Genomic DNA, 22,199 nt, shown 5'->3' with positions numbered 1-22,199 from the left:
GACTTTTATCGAGAGAGGGACAGAGGGAGTCCAACCCTGTTAATTCTGCTTGATCTCTCATCGGCTTTTGATAATATCGACCATGGTGTCTTCCTGGATCGACTCCGTGGGATGGGTATCGGAGTCACTGTGTTATAGTGGTTCCAGTCCTACCTGTGTGGCTGATTTCAGAGAATAACATTGGGTGACCATTCCTTGGTCCCTTGGCCATTGAGCTATGGGGTTCTGCAGGTACCATCTTGTCCCCAGTGTTATTTAACATCTATATGAAGCCACTGGGAGTGGTCATTAGGGGATTTGGAGCCAAGTGCCATCAGTATGCTGATGACACACAGCTCTATCTCCCTCTGACATCTGAATCAGGAGAGGCTGTGCAAGTACTGGACCAGTGCCTGAACTCAGTAATGGATGAGGGCCAATAAACTGAAACTGAATCCTGGCAAGATGGAAACCCTGTGGGTGAGTGGTTCCCTAGTCCAGAAGATAAGCTCATTGCCTGTTCTGGATGGGGTTGCACTCCCTCTGAAAGATCAGATCCGTAGTTTGGGGGTACTCCTAGATCCATCACTGTTGCTGGAAGCCCAGGTAGCCATGGCAGCTTGGAGGACCTTTTACCAGCTTTGGCTGGTTTGTCAACTATGGCCTCTCCTGGACAGGGATAGCTTGGCCACAGTGGTACAACTGCTAGTAACCTCAAGCGTGGATTACTGCAAAGCGCTCTATGTGGGGTGGCCCTTAAGGCTGCCCTGGAAGCTGGAGCTAGCTGGAGCCCCTTCCCAGCATGTAACTTCTTCACTGAGGGAACTGCACTGGCTGCCTATTTGTTATAAGGCCAATGCAAAGAGAAAACTCACTGGAAAAGACCCTGATGCTGGGAAAGATTGAAGGCAAAAGAAGAAGGGGACAGCAGAGGATGTGATGGCTAGATAGCATCACTGATGCAATGAATATGAACTTGAGCACACTCCGGGAGAGAGCGCAGGACAGGAAGGCCTGGCGTGCTATGGTCCATGGGGTCATGAAGAGTCGGACACGACTTAACGACTGAACAACAACAACAACAATAAAACTCGAAACAGGGACCAGGATACTTGATACTTCTCCCTTACCAACCTGCCCAGTCACTGAGGTCATCGGAGGGCTTGCTCCTGGTGGTTTCACATGGACCTATGGCCCGATTGGAGTCCACCAGGAGAAGAGCCTTCAGTGTGGCAGCCCCCTTTCTTTGGAATTCTGTGCCGCTGGAGGTCTGACAGGCACCAACACTGCATTGTTTCTGGTGCCTCCTGAAAACAGCACTGTTCCAGGAGGCATTCCTTAATTGACCAGTCACAGTTTCTATTGGCCTTGTGGGTTTTTTTAAGTGTAATTTTAATGTGGTGTTTTAAGCTTTTATTCTTTTACTGTTTTATCTTTTGTGTTCACCACTCTGACATCTGTTCTAGATGTGGAGCAGTATATAAATATTGTAAATAAATACATGCTGTCTGGGTTCAGACGACATGATAAGCCACACCTGGGCGGATAAATAAGCTAATGGTGCCCAGCCCGCACTGTCGATTTTAACAAGCCATGGTAGCTTGTTTTGATTGAGTGAACCGGGTCATACTGTGGATATGGAAAAGTGACTGAGCAAAAAAAAAAAAAAAAAGTTTCACAGATCTGAGTACAGTTGTACCAGTTTTGAAATATATGATCTGCATAGTTTGAGTGTTTCTTTTCTTTTGCTCAGGGGTCTGAATCACTCTGCACTGAGCATGGTGGCTAAATGATAAATATCCAGAGTTTATCTAAATCTTACATTCCCATACAGCCACACTTCCATGTAACACTAAGTCAGGGTTTAGCAGAGTCTTCCCAAACAAGGTTTCTCCAGGTGTTTTGGACTACAATTCCCATCATTCCTGGCCATTGGCCATACTGGCTAGTGCTGATGGGAGTTGTAGCCCCAAATATCTGGAGGGCACCAGGCTGGGGAAGGCCGATTTAGTATTATATGCGTGAGCCATTGTGAGCTCGAGAAAAGTCTTGGGCTCATGTGCCCTCCTCCTCCTGTTTCTGCATGTTCAGACGGAGGAAAAAACTATGATTCAGATTCATTTTCCCTGTTTCCTGGCTCGTCATTAGGCATGAACCAAGAATTGTGGTTTAACATCAACTCTAGTTGAGAGGTAGGCAACCCTCCAGGTGTTTTGGACTTCAGCTCCCATAATCCCTGACCATTGAAAAATGGGATATTGGGATGACAAAAACGGGACGGGGTAATGTAATATTCCGTATTCATTAAAAACAACCTAAACTCACTGCAAAAGAACATGGAAAGGGGCGCAAATGAATAACACTGATTTATTGCATATACACACAAAAAACCACTCATAAATATACATATATAAAATACTTATAAAATATCACATGAGCAGTAAACAAATCTGTATGGCATACCATGCTGAACACTCTAATGCAGGACTGCAGTGGCCAGACTGCAAAAAATCATAAACATACACCAAAAAGAGGGAAAAAAGGAATGAACACCCTGACTGCTGTCACAAGTTGGTATATGCTAATGTCCCACCGGAGAGTTCCGCTGTAATAAAAAAATAGCTAACAGCCTCTTGAACTGAAATATGAGTCTGAAAAGTCTGAATCAAACTGAATGTAGGGCAGAAAGAATCTCTATGGGCGGAATGATTGTAAAAATAACAGTGAGACTCACCCTCCTGGCTCCCACACGCTGAATGGGGCTTAGCGACCGCCTCTTGAATTCCCCACCACTGCAGACAAGCAAGGGGGTGGCATCTGATCGTCGCTAGCACAAGAAGCCTGGCCCTGACTGGATAAAGTAAATGGAACTTCTTTCGTCACACTAATAGTTTTACTGCACGCATTGATTAGCATAGAGCCTTATGATAAACGCGTTCAGTTTTTTACAAACAATTAAAAACGGGACAAAACTGACATTTATATTAAAACGATGGGACGGTCGGGAAATGTGAAAAAACGGTACTGTCCCATTTAAAGTGGTACGTATGGTCAGCCTAGTTAAGGGCCCCCAGGGTGGCTTACCGTGTAAACCAGCAGGCTCTCCAAGGGTTTAAACAGGCTCCGGAGGACTTCCAGGCTGCAACCATAGAGTCCGCCGGCTAGAGTGTCCATCACTGCAGGCAATGCTCTAGCAGCTGCAGACTTTCTGTATGGTCACAGCCATTTTGGACACCGGAGCAGCTGCCAAGAGCCTGTTCACTCCGCGGAGGACATTGGGACGTCCAATAACCATGCTGGGAAGATCACCGGGTAACTACGGAGGGGTGGTGGTTAGCAGAACCACACAGCACCACATGGTTCCCAGTCATGTGACGGGTGCTCGTGTCATTGTTTTGCTACCCATCCTGGTTACCCTAACCTTCTTCGCCCTGTGCACGTCCGAACAGGCCCAATATGTTAAAGAAATAACAAACAGCTGCTGTGACTTTAATGTAATGTCAAGATTGGCTCTCTTGAACATTAAAGTCAAACTCTATAGTACTATTTTCCTTCCTTTTGTAGCATTCCAAAGCATGTGAATCCATCTTTTTAAGCATAAAAAACCCTTTCAACTATTTTGAAGTTCACAGACCTTTATCTCCAGGGGCTTGGGCTTTGCATAATGCCAGGCAGTACTGTACTAGGAACAGTTGCTGAATCCAATGCATGGAGGAATCAGCCAGACCTGCACATGGGTAACAGCCTGATCCTCTTTTCTTCACTCAGAAGTGGGTCCCAATGAGTTCAGTGGGACTTAATCACAAATAAGGATGCATAGGATTGTAGCCTGTGCATAAGATTCTAGCAAATGTTGACTCAACATTTTGCAGTCTTAAATTTAGAACAACAGAGTAAACAGTTTCCCTTTTATTGTGGCTACCAGCTTTTCCGTTTAATAGACAGGGAGTCTATAAGAAATGGAGGCAGTTTATTCTTGCAGAATAAGCTGCATAACTGTCAATAAAAATCCAGGCGACCTGACTCCATGTCCCCTGCTCTGGCCTCCAGATCTTGCTGAGATAATGCTTTGGGGCTTCAGGGACATTTATGTTGAAAATGAGCTGTAATTGAGAGCTGTATATATTGACCAATAAAAGTTTATGGCAGTGAGGCAAGGAGGGGAGAAACACAAGCTGCTAAATTCCTCTCTGCTTCTGCAGAAGCTACACCAGGGGAGGCAAATATGTCACATCCTTGTATAGGTGTTCTTATCAATGCCACTAAATGGAATCAGGTAGAACTTTTATTCTTCCCCAAGAATAAAATGGAATCCCTCCCCCAAGGGATAATTTCTTTTACCCACTGCTGTTGTTACTTGCAGAATGCTGCTCACCTCCTTCAGGAAAGTTGCTTTTTTATTAACCCTGATTAGCTTGTGTGATGCAATGTAACCCCCAGGCATTGGCAAGGAGCTTTGCCTCCGTGGCAGCACAGTGAAAAACCACTGGAGCCCAAAACTGTCCCTCTTTGGACTGCCTGTAGGTTGTTGTTGTTTTTAAACATGGGAATAAAAATGTTCAAGATGTACATGAGTGTGTGACTGTGCGTGAGAGATGAAAAAGCTGGGCAGTATTTGCTCTGCGGCCAGCGCTGTTTAAATCGCGCTCTATATTTAGTGTCTGAGTCATCACAACTGCTGACAAGAGGCTGAATTAACCGAGACTTCAGTGCTGCACCTGACTACTGGCCTTTGTGTGTTTCTAACAGAGTGGGAGTGTGGCTCTGTCTAAAAATTTTCTGAGTAGCTTCCTCCAGCAGATCTGAATGTTCTACTTCTACCTTGATTTTTGTGTAACATAAATAAAGGCCAGCGCCTCCTTGCTAGGGCATCAGCTGAGAAGGAAATCAAAGATTCCTTTAAATCTTTTCTTTTTGGTCAGGGAAAAAGAGATCCCTGTCCATTGGTTACTTAGGACTAGAAGGATGTTTTGTATATGCTGCTTAATAAGTTGTTATAGGCAAGGGAAACCATGTGTTTATTTCTCTGGCAATCTGCGCTCATGACTTGCTTGTACTAAATCTAAGAGCAAGTTAGGAACAAATTCTCAGAACTAGTTTCTTGCAGAAAGCTTCGGTGCACAGCGTAAGGGTAAGCTTAGTAGAACTGGAATGAATTGACACTATCAGGATGGGATGGTCTTTAGCCAGGGACCTTGCTGCCTTCTAATACCAACCTAGAACATGAGTGGGCAACACATGGTCCATATGCACCCCCTGTCATGGCCCCTGCTGCCACCACCCCCAAATTCATAAAAACCCCAGGAGCTACCCTGGTTGAATGCCAACTCACACTTCTCATTCAATTCATTATGAGTAGTTGACAGCATTAGCTGCTGTAAACTCATGTAAAGGGAAGGCTTACATCCCCATATGATTAGGGGAAATGTAGTGGATACCATAGCAGAGAAGTGAGGTACATCTCCCTACTGTGTGTACCCTGAATGCATATTTCTCCTTTATGTTGCATGTTTATTACTGATGCAAATCAATCGCATCTATACCGAAATGGTATGTAAAATGGGAATATACTTTTAGGGAAGGTGTCGGTGTAAAGTTTCTCCCCCCCCCCCCGCCCGCCCATTGGATCTTTATCTTGTAAAGATCTCTTGTAAAGATCTCTGTCACTACCTGTAAAATTGTCCCCACCACCACCTTGGATCTTTATCTTGTAAAGGTCTCTGTCACTACCTGCGAAATTGTCCCCCCCACAACATTGGATCTTTATCTTGTAAAGATCTCTGTTATTACCTGCAAAATTGTTTCTCCTTGTCCCTTGCCAGCTGTATATGTTCTTGTCTGAGCAATGGGTTGCCTTGTCTGCTTCTCAAGTCCCCCTGATAGTTTGCCTCACCTCCTTTCTGAACCTTGTGTCTGCATCCAATGGCAACTAATTTTTTTTGGGGGGGGGCACTTTCCATTGACACCAATGGAATCCCCCCCCCATTAACTGCCCCACAGGGCAATTTATGGGGGCTTGCAAAAGAAGGGAAGAGAGTTTATCTTCCCTCCCCAGCTGCAATCTTCCTGAAAATCATTTGCCCTCTGTATGGCAATTAAGCTTTAAAAAACAAATTGGTACCAGTGGACTCTCAGGGTTCTGGGAAATAGATCTAGGTCTCTGGCAATTAAAGTCAGAATTTAGGCCTCATAGGCCCAGGCCTAGCACTGCCCATAGCCCCTACTGCAGAACCCCCACAGGCAGGACATGCACAGGCAAAACACCCTAGTCTCTGCTTGCCATGCATCTTACCAGGCAGTGGCCTAATTATTTACTCCCCCCAACTTCTTTTTAAAACCATTTAAAAAATGGGCTTGCTGGGCCGGCTGGAAAGCAGAGCAACAGCCTCCAGCAGCCCTTCCCTCTTTCTTTGCTCTCTGAAGATTGCCTCTGAATCCCACATAGTGAATCACCAAAAAAAAAGAGGATGTGTGAGGACAATTTGCAGATCCTAATTTATATGTATACATGGTAATTTAGAAATGATTATTATAATTTAAATAGAAATACCATACATTTCACATTAGTGTAGAAAACTATTTTCTTTCTTTCTTTCTTTCTTTCTTTCTATACTGCCCAATAGCCGAAGCTGTCTGGGCCGTTCACAAAAAAACTATGACCGGCGTGCTTTGCTCAGTTTGCTGTCCAGGTGCTGTTGATGGCCCCTGCTGCTCTTCCTTCCAGTGGTTCTTTATCTTGGGCTGAACAGCCCTTCAAATAGAGGACTGTCCTCTGTAAAAGAGGACATATAGCCACCCTAGCTGGGCGTAGAGGAATTACAGGGAAAGGCAGAGGGATGAGGCAATGGGAGGCCAGATCTTTGCTTTCCTGTCACCTAAGGTTAAAAAAATGGGGGGGGGGGGCTTGGTGAGTGCCTAGGGTGGTGTCTGGGTTGCCGTGGCACCTGTGAGCACTGCATTGGTGATCACAGTCTTGGGAGACGGAGACAGTTGCCAGAGAATGTTGAGTTCAGCCCCACCATAATTCCCTTCTAGAATATTGTAAGGGACCCTAGGTTCCTAGAAATGTAATTAAATCTAAACTGATTAACACAAATTTATAAAATAAAAAAGAGTATTACAGAATTCATATCATGAAGAAAGGGAAGTCAATACATATAACAGTGATGCCAGAATAAGCAGATCCTTCCAGCATTTAAGTAATGGCAGTTTCAAGAAACAGTAATGCTTATACCACAGTAAATCTGTTACAGTTCTGTCTCTCCTTTCCCCCACCTCCAGAGGTGTCCCTTCAGAAAACACAACTGCCTTAGGCCACGATCTTATGCATGTTTAGACCAAAAAAAAGCCCTGGGAGTTGTAGAACTGTTTTCGTCTAAACATGCATAAGATTGCACCCTTACTCACCCCTTCAGCTTCAGTCAGGCCTGACACACAGCACAGATCTCTGGTTCTTTCAGGAACAGACACTTCTTCTATTAACAGTAGTTGTTTCTCTCTCTCTCTCTCTCTCAGATCTTTTACTCTTAGTCTTCTGTTGACTCAGGTGCTTATTCTCAACTTCTTTCACTGCTTCCTTCTTTGTCTCATAGAGGATTTCTTTAGCTTCTCTTTCTGTCAGCCATGACTCTCCCAGTCCAGCTCTTTCTTCTCCTTCCCCATCAGCTGCCTGCCTTCTTTTTTCATTGCCTGGGCAACCTGTTCCCTTCCCCCAACTCCTTCTACAATATGCTTTGATTGAACAAAGTCATTGCCAACCCTCCTGTTGGTTCTCAGGGCTGAGGATCAATGGGAAAGCCATCTGGAGGGCTATAAACATAAAAATGAACACACATTTTCCAAAAGCTTTCTGCTTTGGCGTCTTAAAGCATACATTGGGCCAATGAAATAATGTTCCCTCCCTGTTCTCTTGCTCTATCTGCCTTTCTTCTGAGGGTAAGAGTGAAAATGCCTGCCTTAGCTATTTGGGAGGGTGGGGAACATGTTGTTCTCCATGTCGAACATTTTGAAAACAACCTTAGGCTCTCAAGGACTGCTAATTCCAAAGCAACTTTGCTGAGATGGGGGGACTAGTGTCTGCAACAGGGCAGGGAGTGCTCTTACTTCCTTTTTGTTGCAAGTGGAACAAGGAACTAAACAAATCATCTGAGTTACTCAAGACAAGGAGGGCCATACCTTGTGGGCCTGGGAAAATGGCTTGCAGTTGTCCTTTTGGGCTTGAATGGCTGTTGCTGTTGTGGTGTTTTACTACTGTTTCCTGCAGACTCAGTCCACAAAAGAGAGGTGCATGTTTGTTTGTTTGTTTGTTTCATTTCATTTCTATACTGCCCAATAGCCGAAGCTCTCTTGTTGCTGTTTGTTTTCAATTGCAAGCACTCCAAGGAATCTTTCACCTGCCAAACCTTCCTCCCAATGCTGCAAGTAGCTTGCTTCACCACCCCCTCTCAAAGGTTTCTGCAAACCGCTCAGGGAGTCTCCATCTATCAGATTCTGTGTTAGCCTTTCTTGTTGTTTATGCAACTGTGGTCTATCTCCTTCTTACTTTTTTTTTCTTGGTCAGTTCTTCCCAAACTGTGCCACACTGCTCTGAAATGCTCCGTGGCATTTTTCCTAAAATAGCGACATGTCTTCTAATTTGGCATCAAATAAAGAACAACATTGTGGTTGTGGCATATGTTTCTTTTTGACTTTCATAGGCTTAATTTTTCTATAATACACACTTGGTTTCATAGTATTTGAAAAATCTCACCTTTCTTCCTGATATTGGTTTTAAAAATAAAAATTGGAGACCCATTAGCATAGTAGAAAGCTTTCATATATCCTATCAAACCAATATTCTTCCCAATTTCCTTACCTTTTGTGTTTAATAGTAAGGATAGAAACATATAAAGCTGTGCTTGTTGTTGTTCAGATCTTTAAAGGTCACGCTTGTGACTTCTTCTGCTTCCTCTCACTTCACCTGCAGCCCACTACCTTCCTTCTCCAACTGGAACATGTTCCTGACCTCTATTGCCCTGGGGAATGTGATGTTCTCCTTGTTTTGCCTAATGCCTAATCCAGCCTTCCCCAACCTGGAACCCTCCAGATGTGTTGGATTGCGATTCGCATCATTCCCAGTCACCATGGCTGGGAGTGATGGGAATAGTAATCCAACATATTTGGAGGGCACCAGGTTGGGGAAGCCTGTTCTAATCTAATCTGTTTCCATGGCAGCACATCTATTCTATGCCTCCACCCACCTATCAGGCAAAACAACTATTCAAATATCTCAGCTTCTGGCTGTTGCATACTCCATAATTCGTTTGGTATATTATACTCATTGGTTTGTGATTCGGTTTTTGGAGTCCCCTTGATTTCCTGATCCATCCTTCAGAGTTCCATTTTATGCTGTTGCAATTGCAACTTCAGGATGACTGGTGACTCCATCTGGTCTGTTAGAAGTTTGGCTGTTGATTTTGAAGTGGCTGCAGCTTGGTTTTTGAAGAATAAAAGTGGGCCAAATTGATTTGTGACATCCGTGTCATGAATAAAATTTGCTGTCTTGTGTAAAGAGCTCAGCCTGTTGAAATTCCTAATTCTCTGCACCAGATGACCCAGCTGGTAATAATGTGATGTAACTAAGCTGCCTTGGCTCTTAAATATTTAGAAAAATGACTTCTAGATAAGAGTACCTTGTGTATGTTTCATCCGGTGTTATCACTCCCTTCTGAACTCTCTCTCTCTCCTTATCCTTCAAAAAAGTCTGTAAATATCTTGGAAAGCTGTTGATTACAAAAGACTCTATGTGGAATAATAGATCTTGGATTGCTGGATAATTACAACAGCTGCTGGAGTCCAGGTTCCAAAAACGAACAAAATTTCTTTTGAAGGTAATGGTAGAGGACAAGATTTGGGAGGGGGGGAGTTGGGGGGGATGTTGCTACAGCACTGATGGAAGAAATTGGACAGGTGAAACTTTTCTTCCTCCCAGCTCTTAAAAGTACTGATGGCCTGTTATTTATTTATTTGAAAGAACATTGTTCTGTGTTCCCCACTTCCCCAAATGCTGTGAGGGTCCAGCAGCAGGCTAGCACTGCTCAGGTGTTGGTTTCCTTCGGAAGGGAGCACTGGAGACTTACAGCATTCTGTAATGTTTTGTTTATTTACAAATATACACTTGGAGCGAAGCTGGAGGCAAGCAGCACTGCATTCCTGCCAGACAGCAAATATGCTACTTCACATCTTATCCCTAAGAAGAGGCACCTGGTATCCTAAGGTGCTTTCCTCCTCCTTGCTAGCTCTCTGGCTCTCTGTGTGTTCAGGAAGGAGGCCCCAATCTGGGCCTGCAAGTCCCAGATGGGTCCCTTCCCAATTGGGGTGTGAGCAGCATGGGAAGGTGGCACCCAGCTTGACTGGGTCTTGCAAGCACTGGCTAAGTCACTTTCTCCATGCAGAGAGAGGCGTGGAACTCTGTGCCTCTCTGCAGTGAAAGAAACTGAGTGTGTGGGACCGCACCTTCTGATGTCACAGGAGGGGGAGGGGCTTTGGGGTGGGGCCCTTGACATCATCCCTGCCCCCCCACCCCCTGCCCGCTTGATGTCATCCAGCCTGCTGGTCTTGGTCAATCCAGCCTCTGGACCAAAAGAGGTTGCCTGCCCCTGGCATTCATCATCCCACTGCCTGTAAATGGGTCGTGGGGAGGGTGCATTCTAGGGGCCTCTGCCATTTAAAACCCTCAGTAAAGATCTCCAGCTCTTTCCTAATCACTAGTTACCATTGAGAAAACATCTACCAGTCATTTTAGTCCATCCACAAGCAATTTGCATGCCAAAGGTATGGCAGGAGTGGATGGCCAACATTTGTGGCCATGATGATCACCTCCCTGTGAATCCCCTTTGGCCAATGTATTGGTCTACTCAAAGTGCTAAAAGCTGTGTGACTAGAACTGGTGCCCTGCTGTGATCAATTCACAATACATTTTGCAGCTAAAATCGCTCACAACTGTCCCAGTTTGGATGTCATGGTTGTAGCAGAATCAGAGATGAATGCAACCACTGTACAGTGTAGTTTTGCTGAAATGGACACCTTTCAGCTCATTCTGCCTGAGAATGTAGACAGGCCACTTGGATATTTTTGGCCCACCATAGGTGTCTTTGGCCCCTTGTGGCTAATTAAAGCTGCCCAAGGAGTCTTGAACATCTGGGTTCCAGGTGACTGATGCCTCTTTTAGAGAAGGTGTGGTCTGCACTGTGCTAAAAGAGGTGGTGGTGTGACTCCCTTCTAAAGAAAACAGCACTAGACCCATTACCATGTGTGTGTGTATTCACTGCTTTTCTCTTCCAAATTCTCATAAGCAGCATTTGGGAAAGGATTTGTTATTGAGGAGATAGTAGCAAAGAGAAAGTAGCAAGTAATATATATGCCCACATAGTTCATCTTTGACTTGATCGTGTGTATTTTGTGCCCAAAGGTGGTTTGAGATGTGATTCTTAGGTTGTACTAGTATAAATCCTTGGGCCAGCTGCAGATCACACCTGTGTGGCACTTTAACTCTGCTGTGTGGATTAGTGTCTTTCCCAGGTCAAAAGCAGTGCATGTGCCAAGGTCACTGGGCCTCACCCCATTCCTACTTGAAGAAGTAAAAACTGCCCAGCAACCAACTCTCCTCTCATGGCCCTGTAAGGACAGAGAGCAGTGGCCATGGTCTTATTCACAAGTAGTCCTGATACTTATTTTCAAATATGCAGCCATGCATTTTTGGGCTATATGCTCCGGAGAATGACTGAAACCAAACCATGGTCAAAACATCCTTATCAACAGCCGACTGGCTGCAGCATGCTGGATGCACTCGTAACACAGGAGCAGGATCTCTGCACACGTTGTGACATAAGCATGCATATGCACATATTGTGACATCAGTAGGCATATGTGCATAGCCCCCACCTCCAAAAGCCGATTTCTGCTAATTTTACCATGTCACCAGCATATCCAAGTGGATATGTGAATTGGCCCTGATGCAGGAGCAGTGGAAAATGCAAAATGCTCATGGGCAAATGCTCTGTAAGCAATAAGAGCTCACATTATGTTCCACTACATTCCAAATCAGAAGAGAGAGTAAACATAAGATTTAGTAATATCATCAGATAAAGCTTGACAGTTGAAGTTACTCAAGCTGTCATTTCTGGTGTCAATGAGGCAGCAAGTGATGCAAGTGGTACGTTTCCAGATCCCTTCCAATGTCTCAGATGATGATGAACTGCTGCTGCTGCTGCTGCACATTCAATGCACAGCTCTGCAGTCATGTGGTGCAGTTGCTTGGGCCTTCATCATGTCTTGGGTCAGCCTTGGTCACTGTAAACTGGTCTTCCATTCTCTGCCAGTATTTTGGAGGAGATAATGAGCCATTGTTAACAAAGAAGGCATTATGGGTGAGACTAGGCAGACTAACTGAGGGCTGATTGTTGGAAGGAGCATGAAGGAGAAACAGTCCTGGAGTTGCCAAAGGCCTTTCATTTTAAGGGGCCGACCTTCTAGATCATTGCAGCCTTATGGAACAGAAGGCAGGCCCCATATTTCAGAGAAGTACAGCTTTGTTGAACAGTGATCATTGCTTGGATCCAGAGTAGCCCTTCCACAAATGGAAGCTCTCCTTCCATTTGTGGAAGGGGCTGCAATTCAGTGAAGGTGGCTGCTCCCTGAAGCGGGAGGTAAGGTGATTTCTCCCCCACTTACCCCTGCAGCCTCCAGAGCCATCTCCCATGCTGCTCTGGAGGGTCCTCCAACCCTCTGGGCTGAATTGGGGGGGGGGGCTATACAGGGAAGGGGGAAAATCACTTCCATGTTCTTTGAGGGAATTGGTGGGGCCGACTGTAAGTGCGCACACCGCCTCCCATCCACTCACCGCTTCCACTGTGCATTCGCTTTGCAAAACAACACAGGAACACCCCATTCCTGGATTGTTAGTTGTGACATCTAAACAAACCATGGGTTCAAACTCTGGGTTGTTTAACCCTCAGCAACCCAGAGTGCCAGGTTTGGATGTCATGACTAACAACCCAAGAACAGGGTATTCCTGGGTTGTTTGGCAAAGTGGATGCAAAGTGGAAGTGGCAAGTGTATGGGAGGCCCCAACAACCCATGGTTTAAACAAGCCCATGGGTTGGTATTATTACATGCAAACTGGGCCTATGTCTCCACAAAGCCTCTCTGGTGTTTGAAATTGTGAACTGACATCCAAAGACATGTAACTTTCAAAGCAAAGTTTGTGGGTTTGACAAGAGATGAGCGAATGTACTATCCAAAGGTAGCAAAATAGGTTTTTAAGTCTCCCCACCCCCAACCAAGCTTCTAACATTACAGCTTGATAAAGGGACCTGAAATAACCCTAGGTTTTTTGTTATTTTTGTTTTCAAGTGTGTTCTTGCTTAAGGTTTAATTGGCTCCAGTCAGTAGGAAAGGGCTCCAAGACTGATTATTTATGGCTTACTGTCAAAAGGAGCTATAAAAAAGGGCAGTATTATCTTGGAGATGCTGGGAAGCAAAGCGGGAGGGGGCGGGGAGTGTGTGTGCATAGGAGTGTGTTTTCTTGTACTGGATAAAATCAGTTTTGCTGTCTCAGCAGTGTGGTTTAAATTGAAGATTAACCCTTTGACCTTCACAGTGTCAAATCACTTACAGATGGATCACCAGCTACACTTCTCTCCCCCCACCCTTTCCCTCTCTCCTATGTTTTGGGGAAGGGGGGTACTCCTTAAAAAAAAAGGAAAGAAGTTGTTTGTTCTTGCAGCTGGGGCTTTGAGTGGCTCAGAAGCCAATCTGATTAAAAACAGCACTTGGCTAAACTCTGCAGATCCTGCAAAAAAAGGGGGGGTTTAATCCTTTTGTGCACAATACATAAAGGGTCTGCTCTTTTCTTTTATAATGTTGGAGCTACAATTATTCTTAGAGAAACTACTTCCCCCCCCCCTTTAAACGTGTTGTACTGCTGGGATTAAAGTGTCTGTTCTTGAAAAAGTATCTTAGTTTTTATTGGGATAAGATAAGCTCTTGGGTTGTGGTTTTAAATTTTTATAGGAGTAATCTTGTTTAGACCATTTTCCCTTTTTACAGCACCAGCAGAACAGAAATCAGGTCTGGTGGCAGATCCTTCTTTTCCTCCATAACATGGCCCTGAACATGGAGGCAAACAGACACCGTGCAGGTCGGAGGTGAGACCTGCCCCGCCTCTTCCAGGTTCCATCCAGTCGGCTGGGAGCACTGAACGATGCAAGGGCAGAAATGTGCATGCCACAGGACAGATGTTTGATTCCTGTGAAACTGAGGACCACTGGTTGTTGTACAAAAGATTTGTTTTAAAAGGACGTTCTTTCTTCGTGGCTCCCGGTCTTCTGAGGTGGGGAACTTTGGTCCAACACTGTTGAAGAAAAATCCTCCCGTAAGTGTGGCTTGCAATAAAAATGCAAGTGAGCGAGCCTGGGACTGATATGGGGAGGCTTTGCTTTTAGCTGGGATGGGTCTGCAGGATTTTGGAACATTGGCTGCTGGTTACATCTTAGGGCTGATGAACTGAAATGCATTTTTGGGCAACTTCCAAATGAGACACACTTGTTTCCTGATGGGAGAACTTTGAAGAAAAACTGTGTACAAGCAACTATGAAATAGATATTTACAGCTGGGCTGTAAATGTACAGCTGGGCAGTATTGAATCTTTAGGTTTTATTACTGGAGACACTGGTGTAAAAACGGGGCAAGGCTTGTGTTGTGATGTAATATCTCTGGAACTCATAAAGCCATGGCAAAACCTGGTTCCCCTCACCCCATTTTTAAAACACACACACAGCCAAAACAGATGGGGGAGATTGAAATATATGCAATACTTTCTTATCAAACATAAACTTACTTTACTACTTTAAGGCTGCGATCCTACGGTCCCTGGGAGGAATCCCAAAGTTCATAGGATGTTTCAGGTCTCTCCCTCCAACAGCAAAGATAGATGGCCACCTTCGGAGAGGAGACCTGACCTCGCAGGCCTTCTCCATGAGGCTGCAGAAAGGTCCGCAGTTGATGCAACTCCAGCATTGGAGACCATGAAAAGGAGGTGTTCCGTGGTAATTTCCTGGGCATGTTGGGAGACGTTGTGGATCCGCATGATCCAAAGTGCTGCCCCCCCATGCCTCCAAGATGCTCCTTGAATCAATGGGATGGGAAAGTAAAAAAGAAAAAAAGATGGAAAGAAAATGGCTGAAGATGACTAAATAAAAGGGAAACTGCAATTCTCACTTCACTTTCTGCCCTGCTGGCATGAGCTGACAGGGCATTGGAAAAAGCGGCTTCTCCGCCTCGGTTCCTCCCTTTCCCTCCCTCATAGGATGGCCCTGCCTGAACATGAAATGTATTATGTTTAACTTAGCAGATACAGTTGTACTGTTTGGTATATTTATGAAATGTTAAAGTATAAGTGCCTTAATTGTATTCAAACCATCATTACAAATATATCCATTGTAAGAGATGAAGTGGCAAGCTACTGCCCCAAAGGTGCTTATTTTTTGCCACTCAGGGGTCAGGGGACAGAGTAAAATAACAGTTTTATTGGTGAAATATAGAAAGCATAAACGTTCTGGATTAGATCCAAAGAACTGTGCATCTAATTCTGCCCCTGTGAGGAGGTTTTGGGCTTGTGGAATGTTCAGCCTTGAGAAGCAAGCAGAATTGAAGAGTCCCAAATACCTGGTGACATTCCATATTCTGCAACATTCAGCCATACTTTCCCAACACCTAAGAGTGTTCCTTGTTTAGTAATCCAGCCCAAAGTAGTAGCAATGATATCATCACCAATATTACTACCTTTTATACCTTGGATAATAAAAATAGCATGAATTGACTGTACCAGTATTATTTTTAAACACTGCTTTTAAAAGCATTTCACACATGATTCTGAAAGACAAAATATTTCATAAGTGTTTTTTAATTCAATTTCGACCACCACTACCCCATTTCTAATTTGTCAGTTTCTTGTTTGGGAGGGGAAAGGGCAAAGAGTTTTTCCTCCTCGAGTTTTGCAGCCCCCCCCATCTCAGACCTTTACATCCCTGCTCCTGATTTCCCTTCACCTTTGCTGCCTCTTCCCCCTGTGAAAAGGACCTTTGAAACTTTCGGGCTAAATTGGTGGAACTAGGCTCAGACAACACAAGGGTTGAGTATGGGTTGCTGAACTGTGCGTTGTTCTTGAAACATGGGTTATGTTGTCTGAACCCAGCCACAATAACAAACCATGGTTTGTTAACCATGAACAACCCATAGTTCACAACCCACTAACAAACTATGGGTTCTCTTCATGGGTTATTTGTGGTTTGTTAGTGCGGCTGGGTTCAAACAACATAACCCACAGTTCAACAGCAACCCATGGTTCAATAACAACCCACACTCAACCCATATTCAACCTTTGAGTGTGCTTTATTGTCAGTGGCCAGGTTTGCATGATCAGTGGGGGAAATCATGCGGTATGGATTGTTTCCTCTGCCCTTGTGCATGCCTGGCATTTCCTTAATTACCCAGGCAGGATCGCGGGTTGCTGCATTGTCTGAACCTGGCATGTGGTGTGGCAGGGTAGCTTCTAACCCACCCCACAACCCATGGCTTGTATTAGGGGTTGTGAGGTGGTTTAGAAGCCACCCCTGCTGCACTGCGCATCGGGTTCGGACGACATGACAACCCGCAACATGGCATGGGTAATTAAGCAAATGCCAGGCATGAGAGCAGGCGGGGGAAACAACCCATACTGCATGGTTTCCCTCTGCGATTGTGCGAACCCGGCCACTGTGTTAATTATTTTTCAGTATTTTACATGATGTTGGGAGATAATTGCTCTAAACCCTGGGTTGGATCCAAAATTTGTCTCCCACAAATGGAAAGACTCCTTCCATCTGTGGAAGGCTTCTGATTGTGGAGCATTTTCGCTTGTGGAATGGGGGAGGAGAGGATTTTTGACAAATCCCTCTTCCTCATGTGCCCCCCCCCCCGATCTACTCTGGAGGGCTGCGGGACCCCCTGGAACAGTATGGGATGGGAAGAGGGATATTGGCAAAATTGCTTTCCTTCCTCCCTGCTGTCCAGAGTATCCTAAGTGGAACTCTGTTCAGGGAGGGCTCCCACTTGTGGGAACAAACTCTGGATCCAACCTCCCATTTTTATCCATTTGGAAAGAGTCTCCCTGTACCAAATCCAGTCCCCTGACAGGTGCTAGTTGTCAATCCAGATGTGAACATGGAACACTTAAGACAACCTTCCTCAACCTGGCACCCTCCAGATGTTTTAGACTACAATTCCCATAAGCACTGGCCACCATAACCAATGGTCAGGGATTATGGGAGTTGAGGTCCAGCACAATTGGAGGGCACCAGTTTTGGGAAGGCTGACTTATGAAGTGTGTCTATGACAATGAGACTTCTCTTGCAGACTACATTGGGAGGTCACGTCTGGGACCCCATCCACATGAATATGCTATCTTCTCAGATTGGCTCTCTGGCAAAATTAGTTGATGAGCAGGATTGCACAATTAATTACTCCTCATCGATTTCCTTTTTGGTAGCCCCTACGCTGCTGTTCCTGATCAATAAAAGTAATTATCCCATGCACCATTAACACTGAAGAATTGCGATAACGAATGCATATATTTAAATGTGTGACCAAGAAACAGAACTGTCAGTGGGTTATGTGGATGGATGAGATCTCAAATATATAAAGGTATGGGCACCATTCCTGGATGAGGACCAGGGAAACCTACACAAAATTTTGACTTCTCATTTCCTGGGGAACAAGAGCACTACTTAAGATGTGGTCATAGAAAATGAGGACTTCAACATTTTTTACCTCCTCTGCCCTTCTCATGACCCTTTAAAGTGTTTATCTCAAGTATACAGGTGGGAATATCTTGGCTTAATGTGGGTCTTCCCAGTGCATTCTGCTATAGTATGCAGCTCCATTGTGTCCTGCTTGCATACCTTCCTACTGTTCCAATATTTCTGCTATCTTGTCCCTAGGAAATGTACATATACTCTCTGTACATATTTTAACACACTGTTGATGCCTTATTAAAGTGTTGTTAATGGGACGTGCTAGAGTTGTCCTTTTGAGGGTTCAGCTCTCTTTCCCCAAGTCTCAAGAAGTTCAATCCCTGAATGGAGTAGTGGTGTAAATATGTATGTAAAACAGGTGTGAGGAACCTGTGGCCTTCCAGATGTTGCTGGATTAAGCCTCCCATCATCCTTGACCATTGCCCATGCTGGCCGGGACTGATGGGAGTTGGAATTCAACAACATTTGAAGGGCCACACCCTTGTGTAAACTAAGGCACCATGCAGTGCACAACCTGTAATTCCACATAGTGCCTCGGCCAAGGCACATGTACAATATTGGAGGTGGAGGGCTTGTACAGTGATCTTTGGTATGAGAAGAGAGGCTTGTGCTCTTATTTTCAACTATGAGATGTTGGAGGGTGTAGTTTGTCCTCTGTTCATTTTAGGACCTCTGAGCTTTCGCCTAAGGAAGTTCTTTATGCTCTTCAGTTAGAGGAGTTTGTGAATCGAACTATGGAGAGACAGCTTTCATGATCATTGAATTCAATTATTTGTTTGGAAGAGAATGGGATTTTGGGCCCCTTTAAATATTTTTAGATGTTAAGTAGCATGTTTTCATAGTGTTAAAGCTGTTGTTGTTGTTGTTTTCTATATGTTTACCTTTCCTTTTCAAGTGCAAGTTTAAGATGAATTGACCAATGAAAATAAAAAAGGCCGTATTTTGTAGTCCAGCTTTCCCAAACCTGGCACCCTTCAAATGTGTTGTACTACAACACCCAGCATTCACAGCCAGCATGGACTAGCTAGGGATGCTAGGAGTTGTAGTCCAACACATCTGGAGGGCGTCAAGTTGTGGAAGGTTGTCAGTTCATCAGCATATTTATCAGAGCCCTTGACTGAGAAAAGAGGTTTTTTTCTAGCCAGCTTTCTCATTTCTTTTGCTATCTCTTTCACTTTTTCCATCCTTTCTTTGTCAGTCCTTTTTAAAACCAGACTTTCCTTGGATGCATTAAGCCAGTAATAGTGCTTTTGCTGCAGTTCTTGGAAACTGAGACGGCAATCATAACAAAACTGTACTGCCTGAGGTAGCTCCCAGCTGCCAAGAATTAGGCCAAGGTGGAGGGAGAGGAAGGGAATGGTCTTCAGATAAAAAGAGCAGCCCTTGGGGACATGAGCTTCGCACAATGTGCTGATGGTCTCCGTGCTGGCAATGCTCTGCTGTGTCACTTCTGTGGCTTTGTAAGGTACTGCTACCGTTTTACCATTTGGTTTGTGTGGATTTTTCTGTATTCTGCGGCCTTTTATTTTCCCATTGTACCAGGCCTGCCTGTCTTCCTCTGCCAACTCAAGCAGCCAGTTGACAGCAAGCTCTGGTCAGTATTCCTGAATGCTAGGACTCTTGTTTTGGATGCTTGCCCTAGAGAGAGCCTTTTCTACTATGCCAGCCTCTCCGTCACTTGCAAGCTTTGTCTGTCTCAACTGGAGTAAGGGACTTGGGAGGGGAATCCAATGCTCTCGGGGAAGGCCATTGCTGCAGCTTTGGTCCCCTCCGATTGGCTACTGGTCTTGCTTTGCTCTGTGTAGAGTTTGAATAGGGCTGTTTTGGCATTGTGATAAAGGCTTAAGAGACACTGAGATGCTGTTCCCATGAAATGGGCCAGCTTGTATTGATTCACATTAATAAGTACTTAACACAAATAAGCATATACATAATGAATGATTTACAGTGATAGCTGGGTTTTAACACAGTTCTGCCCTATGGGAGTGGACTGGGTATGGTTAATCACACACTTTGGTGGGCGAAGTAGAGTTCAGTCTGATTTGTGGAATCCAAAGGTTGGGAGACCTTTGTATTCCACAAGGCAAGATAAAGTTGAAAGTAACAATGGTTGGGTTCAGACAGCACGATAAAAGGTTGAGTATGGGTTGAATGTGAGTTGTTGTTGAACCGTGGTTTATCATGTTGTCTGAATCCAGTCAATGCCATGGGACAAATACCTGTGCTCATTGCAGTGCTTACTATCAATTGCCCCCTGACTGTTGACAGGGTAGACAGTAACTAGACAATTTTAATACCTATTGTAAGTGTATATTATGTGGGGAGGATGCTAGAAATGCCACAAATAAAATCACGAGTATTTTTTATAACTTCACACTTTACTTGGATCATCAGGCTGCAACATGGAACCTGGGATGCGGCCTTATTTCAACTCAAACTAATGGTCCATCTAGCTCAGTATTGTCTATTCTGACCAACAGCAGTGCTCCCTGAATTTTAGACAAGAGTTTTTCTCAGCCCTTCCTCAAGATGCCAGGAATTGAACCTGTGTCCATTTGTACTCAAAGCATGTGCTCCACCACAGAGTTACTGCCCTTCCCTTTACCTTTTTAAATCCTCCCCAATGCATCAGTAGAAAAGACAGCCATGGTTTTGTTCCCCTGATCCTTCCTCATTGCTGTCAGCTATCTCCCACATCTGCCTGCAGCACATCCAGAGTCCTACTTGTTTGCAGCAGGTGGGAGTAGAGGTGGAGGAAAGGAACAAGCAGAAGTCTTTAGGGGAGGGGCTGTAGTTCAGTGGTAGAGCACCTGCTTTGCATGCAGACTGTCCTAGGTTCAATCCAGGTAGAGATGGAAAATCCTGGAGGAGCCGCTGCCAGTCAGCATCAACAATACTGGACTAGATGGACCAATAGTCTGACTCAACATAAGGCAGCTTCCTGTGTTCCTAAGTCATGGCTGCAGGACTGGTTTGTTAAGCAGAGTGAGATGGCCACCTGAGGCAGCAAAAGCTGGTGGCCAGGGAGCAGCAGTGAGGAGTTAGAGGCTGTGTGTACCAGGTGGCTGCCCTTGCACCCCCAAAGGTAGCTGGCCTCAGGTGTAGCAGAGGATGCTGCCCATCACTGGTGTTGAAGGTCCTCAAGCCAGTCTGGTCAGCTTCTGTATGTGGAAGGGGGAGGGCACCAGTGGAGGCTGGTGGCTCTGATGTCAGTGGGCTGGTGAATCCGCTCCAGGTTTCAGTCAGAACCAGTCAGAACTCTAAAGGAGCTATCCAAGGTGCAGCATTCTGACTGAAACAGGAGCGGATTCACTGCCCCATTGGCATCCAAGCCACCAGCCTCCACTGGAGGGCACCATCTTGTCCTTCTCCTTCAGGCAGGAAAATTTCTTGGGCCAGTCCTCCATGGCTGCCTTATGTCCGGGTAGCAACGCAGTACATCATTTTTTCTGGCATGGCTTTTAATAACATTGTTAAAACAAGCATACTTAACAGTGAAATGTGAAGATAACCACATCCATGCTTTATCTGCTTTGTTTTGTGTACCACAAGCAGACACTCTTGTGGTTCATTATCATATGTCATCACATTTTACATGTTTGGGTGTGGGTGCGTAGTACCGTTAAGGATGATAATCTCAGTAGTGGAGCTAGTAACATATATAAGCGGTCCTGGGAATGCTTCAAGTGGATATAAATCATTGGCACGTTCTGCCTCTAGCACAGCGTAATGTACTTGGGGCGGGGGCATGTGTGTGAGTTGCCGTATTGGCAAACATGTGCTGCCTAAACTACTTTGTATCAGTTGGAGATAATGTTGGATAATGTATTCTCCAAGTAGCTTCCTAAAGTCCGAAGTTAACAAACCAAAGGTGCAATCCTATGCACACTTGAGAGTGAATCCCATTGAACTCAGTAGGACTTCCTTCTGAGTTATGGTACATGTCACTTTAATATCTTTGCAGCTCCTTCAAAACACTTAAAGGAAGCCTCAGAAATTTATCTTGGGAAACATAGATGTGTAATCAATTGCCGTTTTGCTAACTGTTTTCATAAGAAATTTCATTTCTCCATCCAGGGGCTCGTGTGCCTGCCTTATATTTGATGTATTTTATAGCATGAAAAGTTTGACAGGGCTGCTGGCTGGACTTTTCAACTTACAGCTAACCTTTAGAAGCTGCTTGTTCTTCTGACTTTAGCAGGTAACAATGGGTTTGATCCAGACTTAGGGCACAATCCTATGCATGTTTAGTCAGAGAAAAGCCCTACAACTCCTAGCGTTCAACAACCTGCCATGCTGGCTGGGGAATGCTGGGAGCTGTAGGGCTTTTCTCCCTATAAACACGCATAGGATTGTGTTCTTAGCCATACTTAGACCCACTGAAATCAG

The 22,199-nt window shown here is 44.8% G+C and overlaps 1 protein-coding gene across 3 annotated transcripts in view; it reads left to right on the top strand.

Moving 5' to 3' along the window:
- The window catches only part of BMF (Bcl2 modifying factor), a 36,179-nt gene extending 21,417 nt beyond the window's left edge, over positions 1-14,762 (top strand). For 2 of the 3 annotated variants that reach the window (XM_084845106.1, XM_084845096.1), the window contains one exon: positions 14,068-14,762. In XM_084845106.1, coding sequence (XP_084701232.1) covers positions 14,068-14,169 — 102 coding nt within the window. In that variant the 3' untranslated portion in view covers positions 14,170-14,762. Of the gene's footprint in view, positions 1-9,720; positions 9,849-14,067 lie in introns of all 3 variants that reach the window. The other variant, XR_014789291.1, reaches the window with a different exon arrangement.
- Positions 14,763-22,199: the final 7,437 nt, after the last annotated feature.

The sequence above is a fragment of the Heloderma suspectum genome, chromosome 1, assembly GCF_057233095.1.
Source record: "Heloderma suspectum isolate Gila_16-S chromosome 1, 16-S_ref, whole genome shotgun sequence".
Taxonomy (NCBI): domain Eukaryota; kingdom Metazoa; phylum Chordata; class Lepidosauria; order Squamata; family Helodermatidae; genus Heloderma; species Heloderma suspectum.
Note: the sequence above shows the minus strand (reverse complement) of the source record. Positions and strands in the feature narration are given on the sequence as shown.